We start from the raw sequence: 26,716 nt of genomic DNA on the forward strand, positions 1-26,716 counted from the left end.
AATCGTCATTGTCATTGTCAAAAGAACCAAAGGCGACATGAGGAGAAACTTTTTAACCCAGCGAATTCGTTATGATCTGAATGCATTGCCTGAAAGGCGGTGGAGGCAGATTGAATCATGGTTTTCAAAAGGGAATTGGATAAGTACCTGAAGGGAAGAAATCTGCAGGGCTATGGGGAAAGGGTGGGGGAGTGGGACTAACTGGATTGCTCATGCAGAAAGCCAGCATGGGCTTGACGGGCCAAATGGCCTCCTTCTGTGCTGTAACCAATCTATGATTCTATGAAAGCAGATTCAATAGTAATTTTCAAAAGGTAATTGGATAAATACTTGAAGGGGAAAACATTGCAGAAGATAAATAAAATCTCAAACCAAATCCCAGTCACTGCTAATGTTCTTTCCCTTAATTAAGGACTGATTTAAGAGCATTATTATATTCCAGTTATATTCCTTTCTAGTGGGATGCTATCAGTGAGATGGACGAGTACTTCACTCCAATCCACACCTATCAAGTCTGCAACGTCATGTCTCCAAACCAGAACAACTGGCTAAGGACTAATTGGCTACAACGGAATGGGGCACGCCGAATATACATTGAAATAAAATTTACCCTGCGAGACTGCAACAGTATGCCAGGGGTTGTGGGGACCTGCAAGGAGACCTTTAACCTGTATTACTTCGAGTCAGACAGGGACATTGGCAGCAATGTCTGGGAGAACCAGTTTGTGAAAATTGACACAGTGGCAGCAGATGAAAGCTTCACCAGCGTAGACCTGGGAGTCCGAAGACTGAAATTAAACACCGAAGTTCGTGGAGTGGGACCGCTCAACAAAAAAGGAATCTACCTGGCTTTTCAGGACATAGGAGCTTGCATTGCGATAGTGTCAGTGAGGGTCTACTACAAGAAATGCCCAGCCATGGTACGGAACTTGGCCGTGTTCCCAGATGCAGTGACTGGTGCTGACTCCTCCTCTCTGGTAGAAGTGCAAGGTCAATGTGTGACTCATGGCGAGGAGAGAGATACGCCCAAGATGTATTGCAGTGCTGAGGGGGAGTGGCTCGTTCCCATTGGAAAGTGCGTCTGTAGCGCTGGCTATGAGGAGCAAAGAGATAGCTGCCAAGGTAAGACTCCTTTAGAATTCAAATTCTCTTTTATAAGTGAAGTGGAAGTTGAAGGAACAGGTGACTTTTGACCTATGGTTCCCAAATTTCTCTACCACTGGGCTTTTCCTTGCCTCATGTCTGGGTCTATTGTAGACTAATTGATAGAGATCGATTGCTATGATTAATCAACAACTCCATTATTGTTGTATCAGGATGGCAGAAGGTGAACTAGATGGACCTTGGTCTTTTCTCGTGTAGCAATTCCTATGTTTCTATGTCAGTGAATGCACAGAGTTTTCCAACCAGTTCTCCTTAAAGATTAATATCTGAAGTATAAAATTAGATTAATATTTAGTACAAACTACTCGTTACTGCCAAATTGACTTCAAAGTTATAAAGCACCAATGACCATTGGCCCCGTGTTACTGGTGGGACCTGAACTTAATGGGTCATTCTTTAGCTTGTAAGTTACAAATTGCAGATGCAAAGAAATCCACATAGAATGTCCAAGCCTACAGAGGAGTGCAATCTTTTATACTCCCTTTATATTATGGCACTGCTGCCAATGGTGTGCGCATGTACACACACGCGCTCGTACAAACACACACACACACACACACATGCGGGCGGACACGTGCACAGATGCACATATCACACGGACAGCATAAGTGGACATACACGTACATACACATGTATATGGACATAAATACACACACGTGTGCATACACATACACAGGCACACAAATAGATACACATACATAAACACAAACTTACACATACCTTACACGCCATCCTACAAAATTCAGAAAAGCCGATGAACGACATACAAACTGAAAAACAATTTGTGAATAGGGGTTAAGGCCACTGAATAAGTAACTTCCTTTTTTGGTCGGGTAAATTTCAGAATTTTTATTGGTGTTTTGTGATCACATGCCATAATTCAGTTCGGTGTTTTTGAAAACAGGAGCCCAGAGGCCTGAAATATGAAGTAACGAGTTGTGATTACAATGGGAGTGCAGTGAGACAGGAGCTTGTCATGACTTACGGTGTAGCGATACTCAGTATTCCATCAATTGTAGTAAAGGGGGAAGGGGGAAAGACACCAAAGTCCATTTGTTGCTGTAGACTTTAGACATTTCTGAAGGGGCTGTGAGCTGTGGAGGTGCAAAATATTTTTCCCAGAGGGCCTGGGACATAACACCCCGGGAAATGTTGATTTTTGACATTTATTTAGTGCATTTACCACATTCTGCTTTTGCAGCCAATAATGATGGTGGATGGCATGCATTAGATCCTCAATATCAACTGTGCAAAAGAACACATTTTAGAAGTGATGAGATAAAGACACTCTCAGCCATCCTTTATGATACCGTTGATGAAGACTTTGAATAGAATGAATGACAGTGTAAAACCTTGCTTCACTCCTCCTTTGACAGGACTGGGTTTAGTGAGGCTCCAATCTACCCTTCTACAGATCTTGGAGCAGGAATACACCTCCCCAAAAATATCCCAAGACTTACCCAAGTATTCCCATAGAAGCATAGAAGTTTGCAGCCCAAAGAAGGCCATTGTGTCTGTATTGGCTCTTTGCTCGAGCAATTCAAAACCACTGCCCCGCTCTCTCTGCATAGCCCTGCATTTTCCTCTGCTTCAAATATTTATTCAATTTTCTCTTCAAAGTTGCAATGGTCTCTGCCTTAACCACTGTCTGTGGAAAAGCATTCCATGCATAAAGAAATTTCATCTCAGCTCTCTCTTCACTCTCTTAGTGGTAATTTTAAATTGATAACCCACTCGTCACTGACTCCATCCTTTCCCTATTCACTTTCTTACATGTGCCACATTAAGTGAAGGCCCTGCGTTAGAACATGGAGTCTACAATCTCCAGGCTTTTAAAACCCATTGCCTGACCAATGTTACTTGTGATTCAAACTAGCAAGAACTATAAAAACACATTGTAAGAGCTTCTACAAGTATGTAAAAAGGAAGAGATTAGCAACAGTAAATGTTGCTCCCTTAGAGGCTGAGACAGGAGAAATTATAATCGGGAATAAGGAAATGGCAGAGACGTTAAACAAATATTTGGTATCTGTGTTCACAGTAGAAGACACAAAAAACATACCAGAAATAATGGGAAACCAAGGGTCTAATGAGAGTGAGGGACTTAAAACAATTAACATCAGTAGAGAAAAGGATTACAGAAACTAATGGGACTAAAAGCCGACAAATCCCCTGGACCTGATGGCCTACATCCAAGGATTCTAAAAGAGGTGGCTGCAGAGATAGTGGATGCATTGGTTGTGATCTTCCAAAATTCCCTAGATTCTAGAACGGTCCCAGCAGATTGGAAGGTAGCAAATGTAAACCCGCTATTCAAGAAAGGAGGGAGAAAGACGACAGGGAAGTACAGGTCAGTTAGCCTGACATCAGTCGTCGGGAAAATGCTGGAATCCTTTATTAAGGAAGTGGTTACAGGGCATTTAGAAAATCATATTATGATTAGGCAGAGCCAACATGGTTTTATGAAAGGGAAATCATGTTTAACAAATTTATTACAGTTTTTTGAGGATGTAACTAGTAGGGTAGATAAAGGGGAACCAGTGGATATAGTATATCTGGATTTCCAAAAGGCATTCGATAAGGTGCCACATAAAAGGTTGCTGTGCAAGATAAGGGCTCATTGGGTTGGATGCAATATATTAGCATGGATAGAGGATTGGTTAACAGACAGAAATCAGAGAGTAGGGATAAACAGGTAATTTTCAGGTTGGCAGGCTGTAACTAGTGGGGTACCGCAAGGATCAGTGCTTGGGCCTCAGCTATTTACAATCTATATTAATGACTTAGATGAAGGGACCGAGTGTAATGTATCCAAGTTTGCTGATGATACAAAGCTAGGTGGGAAAGTAAGCTGTGAGGAGGACACAAAGAGTCTGCAAAGGGATATAGACAGGTTAAGTGAGTGGGCAAGAAGGTGGCTGATGGAGTATAATGTGGGGAAATGTGAAGTTATTCACTTTGGTAGGAAGAATAGAAAAGCAGAATTTTTTTATATGGTAAGAAACTGTTAAATGTTAAGTGTTCAGAGAGATCTCAGTGTCCTCATACAAGAAACACAGAAAGTTAGCATGCAGGTACAACAAGCAATTAGGAAGGCAAATGGAATGTTGGCCTTTATTGCAAGGGGGAAATCGGGGAAATCCCGTTTGGGTTCGGAAACCGGATCCAACCCGCAGACTTCCGGGTTCCCCACTGGCGCGTCTGGGTGCGCGCTTGCCTCCCGAATGCGTAAGTCCCACCGGTAATTAAAGCCGGTGGGATGATACTTGATACAGTTGTTGAGATAGTTTCAGTAGTTGAACTATTTCATTTTCTCCACATTGAGGCAGGGTTGTGATTTTGAAGCATCCTCAGCGTGTTTCCCCTGCTGTGGGAACTCCTTGTTGCAACAGACGTGTTTCAGCCAGCAGCCAGTGGGACATTCTAATGCTTCCTTGACAGATGGGGAGAAAAGGTCACTTATTGCAACAGGGCGCTCAGTTCTTTCAGACAACGTTTTGGCTGCGAGATCTTTGTGCTTTCACTGAAAATTCTTACTTTCCACTCAAAATTCTTCTGTTCACACATATTTAACTACTTTGTGGACCCCCGCAAACTCACACCGTCAGGGTGGGGGAGCGCCATGGCTGCATTCACACTGCATCCGAGGACGAGCAATCACCAACCTCGCCAGGCATGGCGTCCACCTCCGTCACTTGGAGCTCCACAGCACAGTGCTGCACCACAGGCACCTGCACAAGAGCAGAGAGGGCAACAACAGAGAGGGGCACCGCCTGAGGAGGCCCCATCCACATCTACCACCTGCATGGAGGAGGATGAGGAGGAGGAGGAGGAGGAGGAGGAACCCATGGGCAGAGCAGTGGCTCACCTGGCTGCTAGTGAGACCAGGGAGTCACTGATATGTGAACGGTTCTCCTAACATCAGACAGTGTGAACAGTCCAGTCCTCACACCACCTGGACAGAGTAGCGCCAACACCAGGCCGCCCACCCCTCCCTGCACAAAACAGCCCTGCAATTACACGTACACCCACTGTCAAGTGACCCAATGGGTGGCATCAAATGTCGCCGTTCATGGTGAACCTCATGAAAGGGCCCTATCACAAAAGCCAGTCAAGAATGGGCAAGACATGGCAGCAGTGGTGAGAATATAATATTTAATGTGAGTTTAACAAAAAATAAATATAAACGAAAAACATGACAGTGAGTCAAACCCCCTTGTGCATCCCCTTCATGATCACAAATCCTTCGCCTTTCTCTTCCCTACCGCTTCTACGTGGTGCTTCCCCTGTGGCTGCAGCAGAGGTAGTGGCAGGTTGCTCTTGTTCATACTCTGACTGCTTAGGTGCTTTGGGCCGATGCCCTCTGGGTTTCGGTGCCCATGAGGGCCCCTCCAAAGATTGCTCCACCTGCACCTGTGCCCTGTGCAGGGGCAGACTTGGCCACCCGGAGAGGAGGCAGCATTGCGGATACTGGTTGAGAGGGGGGCAACGGGTGAGACATGGGAGCGCTTTGAGTGGCGTCCCCACTTCCATGTCCCCTTTTGCCATCATCCCTTTCCTGGGCCACGGCCACATCATTCCTACACTCTGCTGGACAACAGTTTGGAGGACATGTGTGATGCCTTGTAAGGCCTGTGCTAGTGTATCTGCCTGCCTGTTGAAGGCGGCAGAATGTTGTTCAGCCTGAGTCCGAACGGCCATTGTCAAGGCCTGAATGGACTCATCTGTGAGCCATGCTTGAAGCTCAATGGAGGCTAGCCTTCTCTCCATCGCAGACATTCACGCATTTACCTGTGACAGTATCTCAGAGATGCCCTCCTGTACCTGTGCCACCATTCCACTCGTGCAGGAGTTGGACTCCTCCATCCTCTGCGCTATTGTGGAGCGTGCGCGTGGCACCTGTTCCAGCACCTCACAAATGTGCTGCTGCCCCTCGATCGTTCTCCTTTTAAAGGATGGCCCCTGGGGTTCAGCATCTGCGTCCAGCTGAGCAGAGCCTGGAGAGGAGTGCTCCCACCGACATGGACTCTCCACACCAGTGTCTGCTCATGCTCACGTGTGTTGTAACTCACCAGGTGCCAACCCAACTAACTAAGGACTAGGACCCACCGAGGTGTGTGTATCTGCGCTGGTGGATAGTTCGCTCAGATGTGACGGTGCACCCTTAGAAGCTGGCAGGTCCTCTGAGGTATCGCCCTCTGCCGTCACAGCGGTCGCTGAAGTCCCTGTAAGAGAACAGAAGGAAATATTAAGCATCATCACAGATGTGTCATGTTGCGATGAGCATACTGAGGTGCTGAAGATGGCGAGGCATGTTAACATCAATTCATATTGTGTGTGCTGAATGTTAAAGTTCTGTCACCAGACGTTTGTCGGGTGCCAGTCTCGCGTCCCCGACAGACAGGCATTCGAGGGTTCGGCTGAGCTCCAGCGCCTCCTGCTTCACGTCTGTAAAGACGACGATTTGTTGCGGCCCACCTCCGGTCCTCACCCTCTCCCGTGCATTTTGCGCTCTCTTCTCGTAGAAGGGGAGAAAGAACAGTCGTGTGGGTGAGTGATGGTGAAGTGGCCAATGGATGAATGCATTGCTTTGGGTGAGGCTGACCATGAAAGAGATGCATCAGAGAGTGAGTATGAGACAGAGCCATGACATTGTATGAGGATTGGGTTGAGTGGTAGTGGTGGGATGACTAATGGGGAGGTGAGGAAGTGCTGAGGAAGTGCTGAGGATGAGCCTTAAGTGGGTGTGAGGAGTGATGTGATGGAGTAGTTTTGGCAGTGCAGAATGAGTTGGGGGGTGGGGGCGATGATGTGGAAGACAGAGTGTAGGAGAATGAGTAAGTGTACTCACTTTGGCTGACCTAGTTGGGTCATTGAAGCGTTTCTGCACTGGACCCAGGTGCGGGAGATGTTGCTGCTGCTGGTGACCTCCTCTGCCACCTCGAGCCGGGCCTTCTTGGTGGCAGAGGCAGGCCACCTCCTCCCCTCCGCTGGGTAAAACACTCCCCTCTTCCTCCTCACCCCATTCCAGTAGCACCTGGAGTGAGGCATTGTTGAATCTTGGAGCAACCTTGCCTCTGTGCTGCTCCATTGTGGTGTGTGGAAGTTTGCTCCAGGAGCAGCCATTGAAGGACTGCCCCTTTAAATAGAGCTCCTCCAGCTTGACAGCCTGTGATGCGGGTCCGCAGTCCGCCCGCTGCGCAGCTTTCGGACGGTAAACCCGGGAGCCACGTTAAGTGGCACCAATTGAATCGCGATCGCATGGGAAACGGATATTTTCTATTGGGCTGGTTACCCATGCGCACATTCCCCCCCCCCGCTGCCATCCGCCTCCACTCTAATATCGGGGCCGTTGAGTATATTCATGGCCGAGATAGATAGAATTTTCAATTGTAGGGGAATCAAGGGACATTGGGAGTTGAGGTCAAAGATCAGCTATGATCTGATTGAATGGCGGAGCAGGCTCAAGGGGCCATATGGCCGACTCCTGCTCCTATTTCTGATGTTCTTATTTACATGATCCACTTCTTTCAATCTTGCTGGTGTCCTGCAATATGGACCTTGGCCCTTCAATTTATGTCCCTCAACAATTAAAAAATGACAACAAACAAGCTCACCTGCCCCCTCTTGTTCCTTTCCTGCTGAATGATGCCATGGAAACCAACACACTAGCACTATGGGAAAGTTTGCTTCTGGTCACAAGGCTGATGGGGAGAGAACGACTACAGTCTCCACAAGACAGGGCCACAACAGAACGATTCTGGGTTGAGTAAAATTTACTATTTGATAACAACAACTTGCATTTATATAGTGCCTTTAACATAGGAAAACGTCTCAAGGCGCTTCATAGGAGCGTAAAATTGATGCCGAGCCAAAGGGCAGGTGACTAAAACCTTGGTCACATTGGTAGGTTCTAAGGTGTGTCTTAAAGGAGGAGAGGAAGGTGGAGTGGCTTACATAGCCCCAAGAATGGCAGGCAGGAAGTGCGGGCACGTTTCTGACCTGAATTTCTAGGCCATTGTTTGAACATAAGAAATAGGAGCAGGAGTAGGCCAATCGGCCCCTCGAGCCTGCTCCGCCACTCAACAAGATCATGGCTGATCTGATCCTAACCTCAAATCTAAAGAACACAAGAAATAGGAGCAGGACCCGGCCACTCAGCCCCTGGGCCCGCTCCACCAACCACAGGGCCCTGACCGATCCGAACTCAGCTTCATGTCCAATTTCCTGCCCGCTCCCCGTAACCCCTAATTCCCTTTACTTTTAGGAAACTGTCTATTTCTGTTTTAAATGTATTCAAATTTGTCTTCAAGTATGTCCTGATTTTGGGGAATTGAGGTGTGTAAGTGACAATAAAGCAAGAGCACATTTCACCCAATTCCTATCTTTCAGGGATTCTCAGCAAATTTCTTTTAGCTATTTGCCGTGTCTAGTTTAAAAGCAGCGCCTGTTAATTCAACAAGTTGGGACTCACCCCATCGCTTATTAAAAAGCCAAATGTGTTTGTTAAAATTAGGAGTTCGAATAAATTCACCGTTTGTGGAGATAAGTAAGTAAATCCTGAATGTCATTTGTATGTATTATGCAAACAGTTTAGACTTCAACTGGTTAAAGGGGCACTGATCAACTATAGACCTGTACCATCTTAAACTAGGTGCTGGTAATCTCACCACATATTTTAAATTATGATGACTGCTGTCAACTGAGGCTGATAAGATGATTTAAGATGTAATTTTCCACATATTTTTTGTGGCTGTGGATTTTGTGCTGTGTAGTCTTGTTATTTTGTGGATCTTTATTTGGTCATTTTGGTCTTTATTAGTAGAATAAGTAAATGTGTGAGATGATCTGCCTTATAATCCATTAAGTATGTTTCTCTTGCTCGTTGTGTTGGATTTTAACCCAAGTCTCACAGTCCCACGGATTTTCAAGCATTTGTATTATTTCCTCCACTTTGTAAATTATTGCCCACCTTCGATTCAGGCTTCCTGCAGTTGTATTTATTCCTAAAGTGGACCTTTTCCACCATCTTCTGTAATTGCCACTCTCCAACCAGCTGCTAGAACAAAGTGGATATTCTCACCTGCTACTTTTTCCTTCCTGGTTCTGGGACAATGGTTTCCATTGGTCTGACACCTTTCCCACATAGTCCAGCTGAGATCAGGAACTCACCTCTCAGGGAATCATGGGCGACAGCATCACCATTTAGTTTGCCAGCAGATAGAACACCTGCCATCTACAGCATATAGAACACCTGCCAGCTACAGCATATAGAACACCTGGCAACTACAGCATATCGAACACCTGCCAACTACAGCATATAGAACACCTGCCAGCTACAACATATAGAACACCTGGCAACTACAGCATATAGAGCACCTGCCAGCTACAGCATATAGAACACCTGCCAGCTACAGCATATATAACACCTGGCAACTACAGCATATAGAACACCTGCCAGCTACAGCATATAGAACACCTGCCAGCTACAGCATATAGAACACCTGCCAGCTACAACATATAGAACACCTGGCAACTACAGCATATAGAACACCTGCCAGCTACAGCATATATAACACCTGGCAACTACAGCATATAGAGCACCTGCCAGCTACAGCATATAGAACACCTGCCAGCTACAGCATATAGAACACTTGGCAACTACAGCATATAGAGCACCTGCCAGCTACAGCATATAGAACACTTGGCAACTACAGCATATAGAGCACCTGGCAACTACAGCATATAGAGAACCTGCCAGCTACAGCATATAGAGCACCTGCCAACTACAGCATACAGAACACCTGCCAACTACAGCATATAGAACACTTGGCAACTACAGCATATAGAGAACCTGCCAGCTACAGCATATAGAGCACCTGCCAACTACAGCATATAGAACACCTGCCAACTACAGCATATAGAGCACCTGCCAACTACAGCATATAGAACACCTGCCAGCTACAGCAGAAAGAGCACCTGCCAGCTACAGCATATATAACACCTGGCAACTACAGCATATAGAGCACCTGCCAGCTACAGCATATAGAACACCTGCCAGCTACAGCATATAGAACACCTGCCAGCTACAGCATATAGAGCACCTGCCAACTACAGCATATAGAACACCTGCCAACTACAGCATATAGAGCACCTGCCAGCTACAGCATATAGAACACCTGCCAGCTACAGCATATATAACACCTGGCAACTACAGCATATAGAACACCTGCCAACTACAGCATATAGAACACTTGGCAACTACAGCATATAGAGCACCTGCCGACCACATCATATAGAACACCTGGCAACTACAGCATATAGAGTGTCACCAAACTACAGCATATAGAACACAAACACCTGCTAATTACAGCACGTAGAACACCTGCCGACTACAGCATACAGAGTGTCACCAAACTACAGCATATAGAACACCTGCTGACTATATCATATGGAGCACCTGCCAACTACAGCATATATAGCACCTGCCGACTACAGCATACAGAGTGTCACCAAACTACAGCATATAGAGCACCTGCCGACTACAGCATACAGAGTGTCACCAAACTACAGCATATAGAACACCTGCCGACTACAGCATACAGAGTGTCACCAAACTACAGCATATAGAGCACCTGCCGACTACAGCATACAGAGTGTCACAAACTACAGCATATAGAACACCTGCCGACTATATCATATATAGCACCTGCCCACTACAGCATATAGAACACCTGCCAACTACATCATATAGAACACCTGCCCACTACAGCATATAGAATACCTGCCAACTATGGCATATAGAGCACCTGCCCACTACAGCATATAGAATACCTGCCAACTATGGCATATAGAGCACCTGCCAATTACAGCATGTAGAACACTTACCAGCTACATCATATAGAACACCTGCCAGCTACATCACATAGAACACCTGCCAACTACAGCATATAGAACATCTGGCGACTACAGCATATAGAGCACCACCAAACTACTACATATAGGACACCAGCAAACTACAGCATATAGGGTACCAGCAAACTGCAGCAAATAGGACACCACCAAACTACAATAAATAGGGCACTAGCAAACTCCAGCATATAAGACACTAGTAAACTACAGCATATACACCACCAGCAAACTAGAGCATGTCGGACACTAGTAACATAGAGCATATAGGACAATCGTAAACTACAGCCTATAGTGCACTAACAAACTACTGCATGGAGGGCACTAGTAAATTACAGCATATAAGGCACCGCCAAACCATATATTGGTAAACTATTGCACATAGGACACTAGCAAACTACAGCACAGAGGGCAGTAGTAACTTACAGGATATAGGGCATTAGCAAACTATAGCATATAGGGCAGCACCTAACTACAGCTTATAGGTCAATAGTACATTACAGCAGGTAGGACACTCGGAAACTACAGCATATAGTGCACTGTTAAACCACAGCATATAGGGAACCACCAAATTAAAGCATATAGAGCATTAGTGACGTACAGCATATAGGACATTAGCAAACTATAGCATATAGGGCACCGCCTAACTACAGCATATAGGACAATAGTGCATTACAGCATATGGTCAATAGTACATTACAGCATATAGGACACTAGTAAATTACAACATATAAGGCACCACCAAACTATAGAATATAGAGCACTGGTAAACTACTGCACATGGGACACTAGTAACGTACAGCATGTAGGACATTAGCAAACCATAGCATGTAGGGCAGCACCTAACTGCATCATATAGGTCAATAGTACATTACAGTAGATAGGACACGAGGAAACTACAGCATATAGTGCACTAACAGACTACAGTATTTAGGGCACTAGTAAACCACAGCATTTGGACACCACCAAATGACAGCATATAGAGCATTAGTAATGTACATCATGTAGGACATTAGCAAACTATAGCATATAGGGCACCACCTAACTACATCATATAGGACAATAGTAACTGACAGCATATAGGGCACTATAGAATATAGGGCACCAGTAAACCACAGCATATGGGACACTAGTAACATACAGCATATAGGTCAATAGTACATTACGGCATTTAGGACACGAGGAAACTACAGCATATAGGGCACTATAGAATATAGGGCACCGGTAAACTACAGCACATGGGACACTAGTAACATACAGCATATAGGACATGAGTAAACTACGGTATATAGGGCACTAGTTAACTACAGCATGTAGGGTACTAGTTAACTACAGCATATTGGGCACTAGTTAACTACAGCATGGGAGTACTAGCAAACTACAGAGTGTTATTTGTTTCCTTCCTGACACTGACATTTTCTAATACACGTTGAACTGTGAAATAGATAATCTACTAGAAAGATATAACTGAATGTTCTTGCTGTTCTTTATGGCTGAAATAATTCAGGTTGTCAGAATAAAAAGTTGAGACTGCTAGGAATGATTTTCATTCAATTGATTGTTTTAAAATGGAGTCCAAAAGAAAACTGCTGGATTTTTAATAAAAATCTATATATTTTGATTGCTAGTGAAGACCAAAAATACACCATTCTCTCCATGCATTTAGACTCTCGTGATTACCAGTTACTTTTACATGTTTTCCAGAATTAATAAAAGAACGAGCTTGCGTTGTTATAGCACTTTTCATGCCCTGAGGATGTCGCAAAGATCTTCACAGACAACACAGTACTTTTGAAGTGTAGTTACTGTTGTATTGTAAGGAAATGATGCAGCCAATTTGAGCACAGCAAGGTCCCACAAATTGTAATGAGATAAATGACCAGATATTCTGTTTTAGTGATGTTGGTTGAGAGATAAATGTTGGCCAGGGCACCAGGGCATCCTTCGAATAGTGCCATGGGATCTTTTATATTCACCTGAGAGGGCAGACAGAGACTTGGTTTAACCATACTAAAGTCGGCACCTCCGACAGTACTTCACCTCCCTCAGTACTGCACTGGGAGTATCGGCCTAGATAAGCTCAAGTCTCTGGAGTGGGACTTGAACCCATGACCTTCTGACTCAGAGGCAAGAGTGATTCCCACTGAGCCACGGCTGCCACTTAAATTGAATTGAGTTGCTTTCGCCCATTTCATTCGGTGTGATAGGAGAGACATGTGAATGAGAGATGCACCTACTGGAAGCCACTTGGAATCAACACCTCCCACTGCCCCAATTTTTGATTAGTACTGATCTGGGTTATGTCAAATTCCCGACCATTCTGATGTCTTGGTTAGGAAAGCATGTGTGTGGTGAGAGGCAGCCAAGGGAGATACATGAGGAATGAACTGAGCTAGTAATCGACTATTAGTGACCCATTTTAGAGATTTTTCCTCTTGGCTAATCCTAGTACCTCAGTCCATCTCTTGAGTGAGTCCATGACAGCCCATTAGTCTCTCAGTTTCTCTCTCTCTGGAGAGCATTCCCCTCCAAGTCACACACGATCTTGATTCGGATACCACCAACCAGAGATGGGCAATAAATGAAGCCTTGTCAGTATCGCCCACATCCCGAGAATAAAATAAATGTAGCACCAGAGCTTGAGCTACATTCCATCTGAAGAATTTGGTTTCTCATAAACTGGGTCACCCAGTCTTTTCCGATTATTATCCCTTTAGATGGATTAATCATGAACTCAGACCCTCTGGCAGGTGCATGTTACAATACAACGGTCCCACTCTCTTTGCAGAGAAAATTTGGCAAGAAGGCAAATCCATATCCAAAAAGATAATGTTGGGGATGCACATCAGGTGATCAACATCTCAGAGAGAAAGATCAGTTAACTTTTTAGGATTCATCCTTCATCAGAATCGTGTGCCCTGGTGCGGACTGTACAGCTGGTTGTATTCCAATCCTGTATTCGCTATACTGTCAATAACTTGTTGGCATTTTCAGAAGACAATCTCTAAAATAGATTAGTGGGTTAGTTTAATTGTTGAAGTGTTATTGTGCAAAAACATTTCTAGGAAGCTCAGGGTCTGACTTGAATTAGCAGAAAGTTGCTAGCACTAGGAAAGCACTGTAGATGGACAAATCCAACATACTGTGCATTTTCTAATTTAGTTTCATATTGATCCTTATTGATAAAGCTTTGCATTTCTGTCCTAGAACAGATGAGACACATATTTAAGTTTATTGAAACCACATCTCGCCCTTCATATTTAAGAGAGGGATGCCTGATCTGAGAAAATTAATTTTAATAACTTCCAGTTATCCATTAGTTTTTGACTGACTATTATTATTTTTTCTTCCACTCCCACAAGTCTTTCCCTGCTCTACATCATTTCCTGACCAATACAACAGGCAGAAGGTAACTTGCTCCGAAGCCTTTTTGTCAACACTGATACATTGCTCACAACTGCAAGATGTGGGGTCGTAGACTAACATGACTTGCCTTGCCTGTGGCCAAGTGCCTTCAACTCCCCCCATCCTCATCTTTTCAAGGTGGCTGGTTGAGGACATATAATTGCACTCTGGCAAATCACAAACGTAGTCCAGGTGTTTTACTGCTCTGTAGCAGGCACATGAGCAGATCGATAGTTGCAGCAACAACCAAATCCTCGAAAGATATATACGCACGTCCATAAACACACGTCCACAAACACACGTCCATAAACACACGTGCATAAACACACGTCCATAAACACACGTGCATAAACACACGTGCACAAACACACGTGCATAAACACACGTCCATAAACACAGGTCCACAAGCACACGCCCATAAACACACATCCACAAACACAAATGCATAAACACACGTCCACAAACACAGGTCCACAAACACACGTGCATAAACACACGTCCACAAACACACGTGCATAAACACACGTGCATAAACACACGTCCACAAACACACGTGCATAAACACACGTCCATAAACACAGGTCCACAAACACATGTCCATAAACACACATCCACAAACACAAATGCATAAACACATGTCCACAAATACAGGTCCACAAACACACGTCCATAAACACACATCCACAAACACAAATGCATAAACACACGTCCACAAACACATGTCCATAAACACACGTCCACAAACACACGTCCATAAACACATGTCCATAAACATACGTACATAAACACACATCCACAAACACATGTACATAAACACACGTGCATACACACACATCCACAAACACACATACATAAACACACATGCATAAACACACATTCATAAACACACGTCCACAAACACACGTACATAAACACACATCCACAAACACACGTCCACAAACACACGTCCATAAACACACGTACATAAACACACATCCACAAACACACGTACATAAACACATGTGCATAAACGCACATCCACAAACACACGTACATAAACACACGTGCATAAACACACATCCACAAACACACGTCCACAAACACACGTGCATAAACACACATCCACAAACACACGTACATAAACACACATCCACAAACACACGTACATAAACACACGTCCACAAACACACGTACATAAACACACGTCCACAAACACACGTACATAAACACACGTCCCTAAACATACGTCCACAAACACACATGCATAAACACATGTCATAGAATCATAGAATCATAGAAGTTTACAACATGGAAACAGGCCCTTCGGCCCAACATGTCCATGTCGCCCAGTTTATACCACTAAGCTAGTTCCAATTGCCTGCACTTGGCCCATATCCCTCTATACCCATCTTACCCATGTAACTGTCCAAATGCTTTTTAAAAGACAAAATTGTACCCGCCTCTACTACTGCCTCTGGCAGCTCGTTCCAGACACTCACCACCCTTTGAGTGAAAAAATTGCCCCTCTGGACCCTTTTGTATCTCTCCCCTCTCACCTTAAATCTAAGCCCCCTTGTTATAGACTCCTCTACCTTTGGGAAAATATTTTGACTATCTACCTTATCTATGCCCCTCATTATTTTATAGACTTCTATAAGATCACCCCTAAACCTCCTACTCTCCAGGGAAAAAAGTCCCAGTCTATCCAACCTCTCCCTATAAGTCAAACCATCAAGTCCTGGTAGCATCCTAGTAAATGTCCACAAACACACATGCATAAACACACGTCCACAAACACACGTGCATAAACACACGTCCACAAACACACGTGCATAAACACACGTCCACAAACACACGTGCATAAACACACGCCCACAAACACACGTGCATAAACACACGTCCACAAACACACGTGCATAAACACACATCCACAAACACATGAATATAAACACACGTCCACAAACACACGTGCATAAACACACGTCCACAAACACACGTGCATAAACACACGTCCACAAACACACGTGCATAAACACACGCCCACAAACACACGTGCATAAACACACGTCCACAAACACACGTGCATAAACACACATCCACAAACACATGAATATAAACACACGTCCACATACACACGTCCACAAACACATGAATATAAACACACGTCCATAAACACACGTGCATAAACACACGCCCACAAGCACACGTGCATAAACACACATCCACAAACACATGAATATAAACACACGTCCATAAACACATGTCCACAAACACACGTACATAAGTACACATCCATAAACATGTACACAAACAAATGTCCACAAACACACATTCACTGCCTGTTGCACGGCCTTAAACACAAAAGCAGCTGTGACTGAAGCAATATGATTTGATCCATTGAAATTCCCTTCTCCATTCCATTCCCTCTCCTATGATGCATGTATGATGTAATTTTCAGTTCTATTAGCTTTTTACTTGCTACATCTTTGCTCCTATTTCTCTGTTTCAGAACAGGTGCTTTTTCCATTTTCCTTCATATTCATATGTTTTGTGTTGCCTCTTTACAGTAATGTTCGTGAGTTACCTTTGAGTTCTCAAGTCATGAACCTCCTTTTGCAGACCCAGCCAGCCTTTTAAGAAGTTCAAAGTGCGTTGACTCTTTTAGTGACTTGTTGCCATGTTTGGACACTCCACAGTGTGGAGACTGCCCTCTCTAACAGAGATTACTGACACATGCAAGGCCTTGTTGGTAAATTGGGATTTCTCACTTGGCTTTCAACCACTTTCCACAAAAAAAGTTACAACCTATCCAGCTGGATTAAAGGACATTTTATCCTCGTTTAGCTGCATGAGAAAATGTAACAGATTGTTGTTGTAATCCTTTACAATCAAAGGTGATGTCAGGAAGCACTTCCTCATACAAAGGCTGGTGGAAATCTGGAACTCTCTCTCCCAAAAAGCTGTTGAGGCTGGGGGTCAATTGCAAATTTAAAAACTGAAATTGATAGATTTTTGTTAAGCAAGGGTATTAATGATTACAGAACCAAAGAGGGTAGATGCAGTTAAGCTACAGATCAGCCATGATCTAATTGAATGGCAGAACAGGCTCGAGGGGCTGAATGGCCTCCTCCTGTTCCTATGTTGCAGATACACCATGATGGGCTGAAACTATTTTTGTTACTACTTATAAAATCACATGCTCATAATTATATATTTCAAAGCCCATGTTCTTGTGATCTTGTTTGCAGATTATAAATTACTATGACAGATGAGCATTTTTCCTGTTTCTTGTTCAAAGTAGTGTCGTCTGTGGCTCAGTAATACCACTCTCGAATCTGAGTCACAAGGTTGTGAATTCAAACCCCGCTCCTGAATTTAAGCACATAATCGAGGCCAACCCTTCAGGAGAGTACTGCTGCCTTTTAAATGAAATGTTAAACCAAGGCTGTGTTTGCCCTCTTGGGTGGATGTAAAAGATTCCATGGCACTGTTCGAAGACGAGCAGGGGAGTTCTCTTAGTGTCTTGGCCAACAGTTACCCTTCAACCAACATCACCAAAAAATAACAGATTAGCTGCTCATTCATCTCATTGCTGTTGTTGGACCTTGTGTGCAAATTGGCTGCTGTGTTTTCCCATATTACAGCAGTGACTACACTTCAAAAGTAATTAATCGGCTATAAGGTGCTTTGGGAAGTGAACGGCGCTATATAAATCCTTTCTTTCAATAAGGTAAACCTAGGTCTCAGCATTATAGTATCTGAGGGAGAGCTCCTGTAAGCATTCTCCCGATTTCCTGATCTCCCATACTCCCGTTCTCCCGATTTTCCAATCTCCCACACTCCCGTTCTCACGATTTTCCGATCTCCCATACTTCCATTCTCCCAACTTTCCGATATCCCGCACTCCCGTTCTCCCGATATCCTGATCTCCCGCACTCCCGTTCTCCCGCGTTCCTGTTCTCCCAATTTTCCGATCTCCCGCGCTCCCGTTCTCGAGATTTTCCGATTTCCCGCACTCCCGGTCTCATGATTTTCCGATCTCCCGTGCTCCCATTCTCCCGATTTTCCCATCTCCTGCGCTCCCGTTCTTCCGATTTTCTGATCTCCCGTGCTCCCATTCTCCTGATTTTCCGATCTCCCGATTTTTCGATCTCCCGCACTCCTGTTCTCCCGATTTTCCGATCTCCCGCATTCCCGTTCTCCTTATTTTCCGATCTCCTGTACTTCTGTTCTCCCGATTTTCCAATCTCCCACACTCCCGTTCTCCCCATTTTCCGATCCCCTGATTTTCCGATCTGCTGCACTCCCGTTCTCCCGATTTTCCGATCTCCCGATTTCCTGATCTCCCGTACTCCGTTCTCCTGATTTTCCGATCTCCCACACTCCTGTTCTCCCGATTTTCCGATCTCCCACACTCCTGTTCTCCCGATTTTCCGATCTCCCACACTCCTGTTCTCCCGATTTTCCAATCTTCCACACTCCCGTTCTTCCGATTTTCCAATCTCCCGCACTCCCGTTTTCCCGATTTTCCAATCTCCCACATTCCCGTTCTCCCGATTTCCCACCGTAACTTCAGCAAAAGCCCCGGAGAGATGGCGTAAATGGTCATTTTTAGTCATTTGCACCGTTTCCCCAGGGATTCCGCCAAATATCCGTCATTTATGGCAGTAAATGGGGAGAACCCCCATTGAAATTTCAGGCATCTGTCTCCAAACGACCGTAGCTCCTGGAGTCAGAAATTAATCTCATTTCATCTTCAGTTGAAAAAAATTGATTGACTCCAAGAAAAGGAATGCTGTTTAAGTGAAGTATTGGCGAGATCAGGACCAAGTTAGCTGCACTCTCTATAAACTGTGATATCAACAGATCTAACAATAGCACTCATAGATTCTCATTAACAAAACTAATGAATTTACCACCTCATACATAAATTGCACATAAAAATGAAAGAGTAAAGGATGAAAGAGAAAACACCAATGTGTATTGTGTGATAATACCCATCATTAATTTGACTATCACCTGAGCTCAGTGGTTTTTAAAGAGATTTAAATTTCTGAAAAGCCTCAGACTGAACTTTTTAAAGCCCTTTAATTCCAGGACTTAACTTATTTAAGTGCCAGCAATAACATTTGTTTCTGATATGATCACAAAATGGAGAAAAAAAAATCCCCAATGGTACAGGCTCTTCTTGAGAAAGTTTGAAAGTCAGATCCTGACCGCTGTATAATCCCCTCTGAGGGCTGCAAAGCTGATGTAAAGCTGATGATGGGCTCAAGAATAAAGTGGCAGTCTTGATTGATTTTCCAGCGATGGAATCAGAGTTTCCATTTGCATTTGTATTAACTGTATTTGCTGATTAGCAAGTATAGTACAGAAAGCTCTCTCAAGTCTGGATGACTAATATGCCCCAAGCAATTGAGGCTGGGACTGGCCCTAAACGATTCATATCTCCAAAACCCATTACATTATTTGATGAAAAAACAATTCCATTTTCTAGTAAATAGCATTTTGATTTTCTTAAGGGTTTAGCTGTGTAAAATCAGCATACAAGGTGACTACAATACGGTGTAGGTTATTGAAGAGTCAGCAGTTATAGGACAGAGGAAATGTAGTTGACCCAGAAGTCGTGTGAGAGGAGGGCTAACCAAATTCACGCTGAAATGGAACATCGGTGAGGACTCGAGGCTGGGCTGGGGGAAGGGGTGTTACCTGGGAGCAAAGTGCTGAAACTGCAGGTATCATCGGCAAAGTCAAGTGTGTGCAAGACAAAAAGCAGAGCAACAAAAGGGGCATTAAGCTTGAAAGGCTAAAAGATAGGTGGAGCTAATTGACTATCGATGAATGTAACCCTACGTCACTGGTACAATAAGGGAGCAGCACAAATAAATACATAATTAAAATAAACCCAGAAATAGATTTCTAAACACATTCCTGCAAATACTAAATTAAGCAAACCAGATAAATTATTAAAAGGAATTAACATAGAGTTACAAAGGTAGAATTTTAGGATGTGGACAATATGTCTGGACTATATACCCAGCATTCTAAAGTGCAAGTTGTTTACACAATTCCTAATCACAAGTTAATTATTTTCTATTCTCACCAGCTTCCAAATCAATAATTCTATTTATATCACTTAATAAAATGAATACATGATGGTCAGAATAGACAAATGGCATTACCATCCCCATCATCATCATCACTATCACCATCCCCAGCACTATCACCATCCCCATCATCATCATCACCATCACCATCCCCATCATCATCATCACTATCACCATCCCCATCATCAACATCACCATCCCCAGCACTATCACCATCCCCATCATCAACATCACCATCCCCAGCACTATCACCGTCCCCATTATCATCATCATCACCATCACCGTCCCCATCATCATCACTATCACTATCACCGTCCCCATCATCATCATCATCGCTATCACCATCCCCAGCACTATCACCATCCCCATCATCATCATCATCACCATCCCCAGCACTATCACCGTCCCCATCATCAACATCACCATCCCCAGCACTATCACCATCCCCATCATCATCATCATCACCATCCCCAGCACTATCACCATCCCCATCATCATCATCGCTATCACCGTCCCCATCATCATCACCATCCCCATCAACATCATCATCATCACCACCATCATCACCATCACCATCCCCATCATCATCGCCATCATCATCACCATCCCCATCATCATCGCCATCCTCATCCCCATCACCATCCCCATCCTCATCCCCATCACCATCCCCATCCTCATCACCATCACCATCCCCATCCCCATCCCCATCACCATCCCCATCCCCATCACCATCACCAACACCATCACCATCCCCATCCCCATCCTCATCACCATCCCCATCACCATCACCATCCCCATCCCCATCCCCATCACCATCACCATCACCATCCCCATCCTCATCACCATCCCCATCCCCATCCCCATCACCATCACCATCCCCATCCCCATCCCCATCCCCATCACCATCCCCATCCCCATCCCCATCCTCATCACCATCCCCATCCCCATCCCCATCCCCATCACCATCCCCATCCCCATCACCATCACCATCCCCATCCTCATCACCATCCCCATCCCCATCCCCATCCCCATCACCATCCCCATCCCCATCACCATCACCATCCCCATCCTCAACACCATCCCCATCACCATTACCATCCCCATCCTCATCACCATCCCCATCCCCATCCCCATCACCATCCCCATCCCCATCCCCATCCTCATCACCATCCCCATCCCCATCACCATCACCATCCCCATCCCCATCCTCATCACCATCCCCATTCCCATCCCCATCACCATTACCATCCCCATCCCCATCCCCATCCCCATCCCCATCACCATCCCCATTCTCATCACCATCCCCATCACCATCCCCATCCCCATCACCATCCCCATCCTCATCCCCATCCCCATCACCATTACCATCCCCATCCCCATCCCCATCACCATCCCCATCCTCATCACCATCCCCATCCCCATCCCCATCCCCATCACCATCACCAACACCATCCCCATCACCATCCCCATCCCCATCCGCATCACCATCCCCATCCTCATCACCATCCCCATCCTCATCACCATCCCCATCCCCATCCCCATCACCATCCCCAACCCCATCCCCATCCCCATCCCCATCCCCATCCCCATCACCATCCCCATTCTCATCACCATCCCCATCACCATCCCCATCACCATCACCATCCCCATCCCCATCACCATCCCCATCCCCATCCCCATCCCCATCACCATCCCCATCCCCATCACCATCCCCATCCCCATCACCATCCCCATCACCATCCCCATCCTCATCACCATCCCCATCCTCATCACCATCCCCATCCCCATCCCCATCACCATCCCCAACCCCATCCCCATCACCATTACCATCCCCATCCTCATCCCCATCCCCATCCCCATCCCCATCACCATCCCCATTCTCATCACCATCCCCATCACCATCCCCATCACCATCACCATCACCATCCCCATCACCATCACCATCACCAACACCAACACCATCCCCATCCCTATCTCCATCACCAATACCATCACCAACAGTATAAGAGGGAGAAACAAGTTGGAATACAGAAGCACCTCCCTACACTCTTGCTCTCTGCACTGTGAGTCATCACTGGCACGATAGTTACTTTTTTTCCAATTGATGGGGACATAGCACAAGTTTTTTTTATCTCAGCGTGTCAACTTCCGGAAAGTTCAGTGAGTAAGATGGCACAGATACATGTTGGGACATGTCGAAAGAGGAAAGGAAGGATTTTCTTTCATAGAGCACCTTCCACATCCTCAGGATGTTTACAAAACATCTAATATTCAATTAATTACTTTTTGGAGCTCAATCACAGTTGTTTTGTAGGCTAACACGGCAGCCAATTTGCACACAGTAATGCCCCACAAACATCTATGTTTTGGTGATGTTGCTTGGGGGATAAATGTTGGCTAGGACCCTTCGAATAGTGCCACATGATCTTATATACTGAAGGCACTATATAAATGCAAGTTGAAGACCTGTCTCTCAGACTATATGAATGCAAATTTATTCTTAGAAGTCCCTACTCAATATTTGTTGTTCCTGTTATAAGCTATTTGTTGAAGATGAGGCTGAAATTTAAAATACTTTATTAGGTTGTAATTTTACAGTCACATTTCTAAATTAGATTGGGAATAGGAAAATTACACACTATGCCCCAGAAATTACACTGTGGGATACTCGGGAATAACACGGTCATGAAATATTCCTCTCTCTGCTATTGTAGTGGAGTTGTTCACAGGTTGGTAAATGGCTTAACACATCTTCTAAAATAGCAGAGAGAGGAATTTCAGACGAACACATTAAGCATTCGTACATTAATATTTCACAGTGTAATTTCATGACCATAATATATTGTTGGCTAACCCATCTACCTATTTTTGTTGGTGCATGTGGTTAATGTGCTTGTTCTATTCAAAATGCAAACGGCAAAACTCTTCACGTAGTGACTGATGGTTTACATTTTAGGCCACTGCTGGGACCTAAATAAGACTACAGTAAAAATGTTATCTCAATAATATAAAAGGAAGAATGCCCTTCAGTCTTTTTAATGGACACTTTGATTGCAGACATATTGGTACAATCTGTGAAGGCTGCCTCCCTGCAGGTGTCCAATTAGCTCCGGGCAACACAGGCTGTTACAGGTGCTGGAAAGCAAGCATTTTCAGTCTTGACTGCACAGTTTGCTGCCTCTGGCTAGATCCACTCCCACTGTTGTTTACACTGAAAAGATAAGTGTATATTTTAAAACTGCTCTGTAAAAGACAAACAGGTTTCCCCTACCAGCGATCAAATGTGTAATAAGTACAATGGTGATTGTGGTGATGGATGAAGGTCCTGTAGGATTCCATCTTTCACTGGGCGTTCGTCACACACTCCTACTCAAGATCCTATGGGAACGGAGGAGGCTTGTACCAGCAAATTCAAGACGGAATTGGAAAAGTACCTGGCGAAATATTTCACAGAGAAGTGTGAGGGCAAATTGTGAGTTCAAGTCCCACTCCAAGGACTTGAGCACCAAATCTAGGCAGGGGCTTCAGAGCAGTATTGACGGAGTGCTGCACTGTCGGCGGTGCCATCTTTCGGATGAGACATTAAACCAAGGCCCAGTCTGCCCTTTCAGGAGAACATGAAATGTCCACGGCACTATTCGAGGAAGTTCTCCCTGGCCAATATTTATCGTTCAACTCAAATCACTAAAACAGATTATGCGATCATTATCACATTGCTGTTTGTGGGACCTTGCTGTGTGCAAATTGGCTGCCACGATTCATACATTACGACAGTAACCACATTTCAAAAGTACTAAACTGTATGTGATGCGCTTTGGGATGTCCTGAAGTTGTGAAAGGCAAGTCTGTGGCTCTGATATTTACAGCGAGGCGGGGAGAGAGGGTGGGGATCTTAGCCAGAAATGGAGGGAACAGCAGGACCTCATTTGAACCTTTTCTCTCCGATTCCTGGCCGACAGCCAGCAAGATTGAGAGGCTGGCTGTCGGGAGGGAAGGCCTGTGCTGGAAGGCTGCATCTGGGAGGGAGGGAGGGAGGGAGGGAGAGATCGCCGGGGGGAGGGAGATCGCGGGTTGGGGGAGCTTCAGATCGCGGGTTGAGGAGATCGTGGCAGGTTATCTTGAGGGGCCGGGGGGAAGCACTCCTGCCTCTCCTGGTCCACAAGGCACTTACCTGCTGGATCCGGCCATTATCATCTCCCTCCAGCTGCCGGGAGTCCTGAGCCCTAGGAAACCCAGCCTGCAGCCATTAAAGGTAAAAGTCTGTTCAAATCTGCAGCATGCAGCCTCATTAACATATTTAAATAACTGACCCTCCTCTCGAGAGCAGGTTAGTCGCCCACCCCCAACCCACCTCCCTTAAAAGTGGGTGTGTTCGAAGCGGGCTGGGGCCGGGTTTCTAATTTTTAAAACTTTAACCTACCCCCTCCCCCCGTCACTGTCCCACCCATTGTGGAGGGTTAAAATTCCCCCCTTTCTCTTTTCTGAGAGATATGGTGAGATATGAGGTTTCCCATACACTGACACTGGTCGATGAAGATGGTCTTTTCCACTCTTGTGCATTCCTATGTTCCTATTAAGTGGATCTGTTCAAGTAACTCTGCACAAAATACAACTTTATATCCTATATATAAAAAATAAATGATTAACATTTTAAACGTTCCCCGCGGACTGGCTGTTCGAAGTTTCCAGGATTGGATGCTGAAATGTACAGTGTCATCGCTGATGTGCAGCTCCCCCCATTCCCTGCTGTTCATGTGGGTTGAGGATGAGCTATGGAAAATTTTGTTTGAGCTCCAGCCTCTGATGCACCAAGAAATGTAAGGCTGTACTTTGCAGGCAAATCCTGCGTAACAGAATAAGCCCATTAGAAGCCTTTATCTTGGAGCATTCATTTAATATTTAGCCACAAGCAAATTGCACCATTTTGCTGTAACAGTAAAGCTGTCAGAATTTTAAAATGGTTCCACAACTTCGGAACATAGGAATTTCTGGACAACAAAAGACCAAAGTCCATCTAGTTAGCCTCCTACCGTCCTGGTAGTCGCACAATAAAACAGTACAACATCCAAACATCAGCATTTGGTCCTGAATTGTTGCAGTACATAATTACAGTTGTGGTGCAGATGTTGGACATCCTTCACCAGATGCATATACGAGTTCATGTTCACAGCTGAATCTGAATCTGAATTTAAGCCTGACCAGTCTATTCAATAGAAGATTGATTTGGTCAGGAATTTTGCAGCCTTTTTCTTAAAAATTCAGAGGATTTGTAGTTCACTCCAAGTTATTACTGATCCTATGAACCAAATCTGAAATGAAACACATTATACAAATTCTCGTCTTTTCACAAGGTACTGTTAGAGTGTAAGAGATAACTACTATGTTGGACAGATATTGATAGAGCATTGGGAAATGCTAGGTTTAGACTGATATATTTCAGCATTGTGGCTTGATTCCTCCCTCTCTTTTCCCCATCATTGTCGGCTGTGCTTTCAGCCGCCTAGGCTCCACGCTCTGGAATTCCTTTTTGAAACCCCTCTGCCTCTTCTTCAAATAGTGCTGTTGGATCTTTTACAAACATCTGAACAGGCCGAGAGGGGCTTAGTTCCTTCCAAAGGATAGCACCTCTGACAATGTAGCACTCCTTCGGAGCAGTACTAAGGTATCAGCCTAGATTATGTGACCAAGTGCTGAAATGGGGCTTGAACCTTCTAATTCATGTTAGTGCTATGACTGAGACACGTTTTCTGAAAGGATCAGTCCTCGAAGTAACTGGGAAGTCCTTTTGGGGGAAAATCTGAGGCAGGGTGAAACACCCCCCACATCATGACCCTGTCCTAAGTTCCGGGTATCCAGGGAATTTGCAGAATGTGGGTGGGCACTCACTCCACTGGGAGCGGGGTGCGGCTCGGGACGGCACTGTGACACTTTACTGCATCGTAAGTGTGTCGGCTGTACCAGATGATGATCTTAAATAAAAAAAGTGCTGGAAAGTGCAGATTTTAAATTCTAGTGGGACCAACCTCCACCAGGATCTGGTGCAATGTTGGGATCAACTGAGATGGAACAGGCAGCATTTCTGGTGGGTTGACTCAGTTTTGCCTCTTTCTGTAACCGTCCCCGCAGAAGGGGGCGGGTGCAAGGAGTGCCCA

General features: G+C 44.9%; 1 protein-coding gene across 1 annotated transcript in view; it reads left to right on the forward strand.

Annotated features, from left to right (window-relative positions):
• The first annotated feature begins 465 nt into the window (after positions 1–465).
• The window catches only part of LOC137301216 (ephrin type-A receptor 8-like), a 58,409-nt gene continuing 32,158 nt past the window's right edge, over positions 466–26,716 (forward strand). Inside the window, exon 1 of the mRNA XM_067970693.1 lies at positions 466–1,122. Coding sequence (XP_067826794.1) covers positions 477–1,122 — 646 coding nt within the window. The 5' untranslated portion in view covers positions 466–476. The remainder of the gene's footprint in view (positions 1,123–26,716) is intronic.

Source organism: Heptranchias perlo, chromosome 32 (genome assembly GCF_035084215.1).
Source record: "Heptranchias perlo isolate sHepPer1 chromosome 32, sHepPer1.hap1, whole genome shotgun sequence".
Classification (NCBI taxonomy): Eukaryota; Metazoa; Chordata; class Chondrichthyes; order Hexanchiformes; family Hexanchidae; genus Heptranchias; species Heptranchias perlo.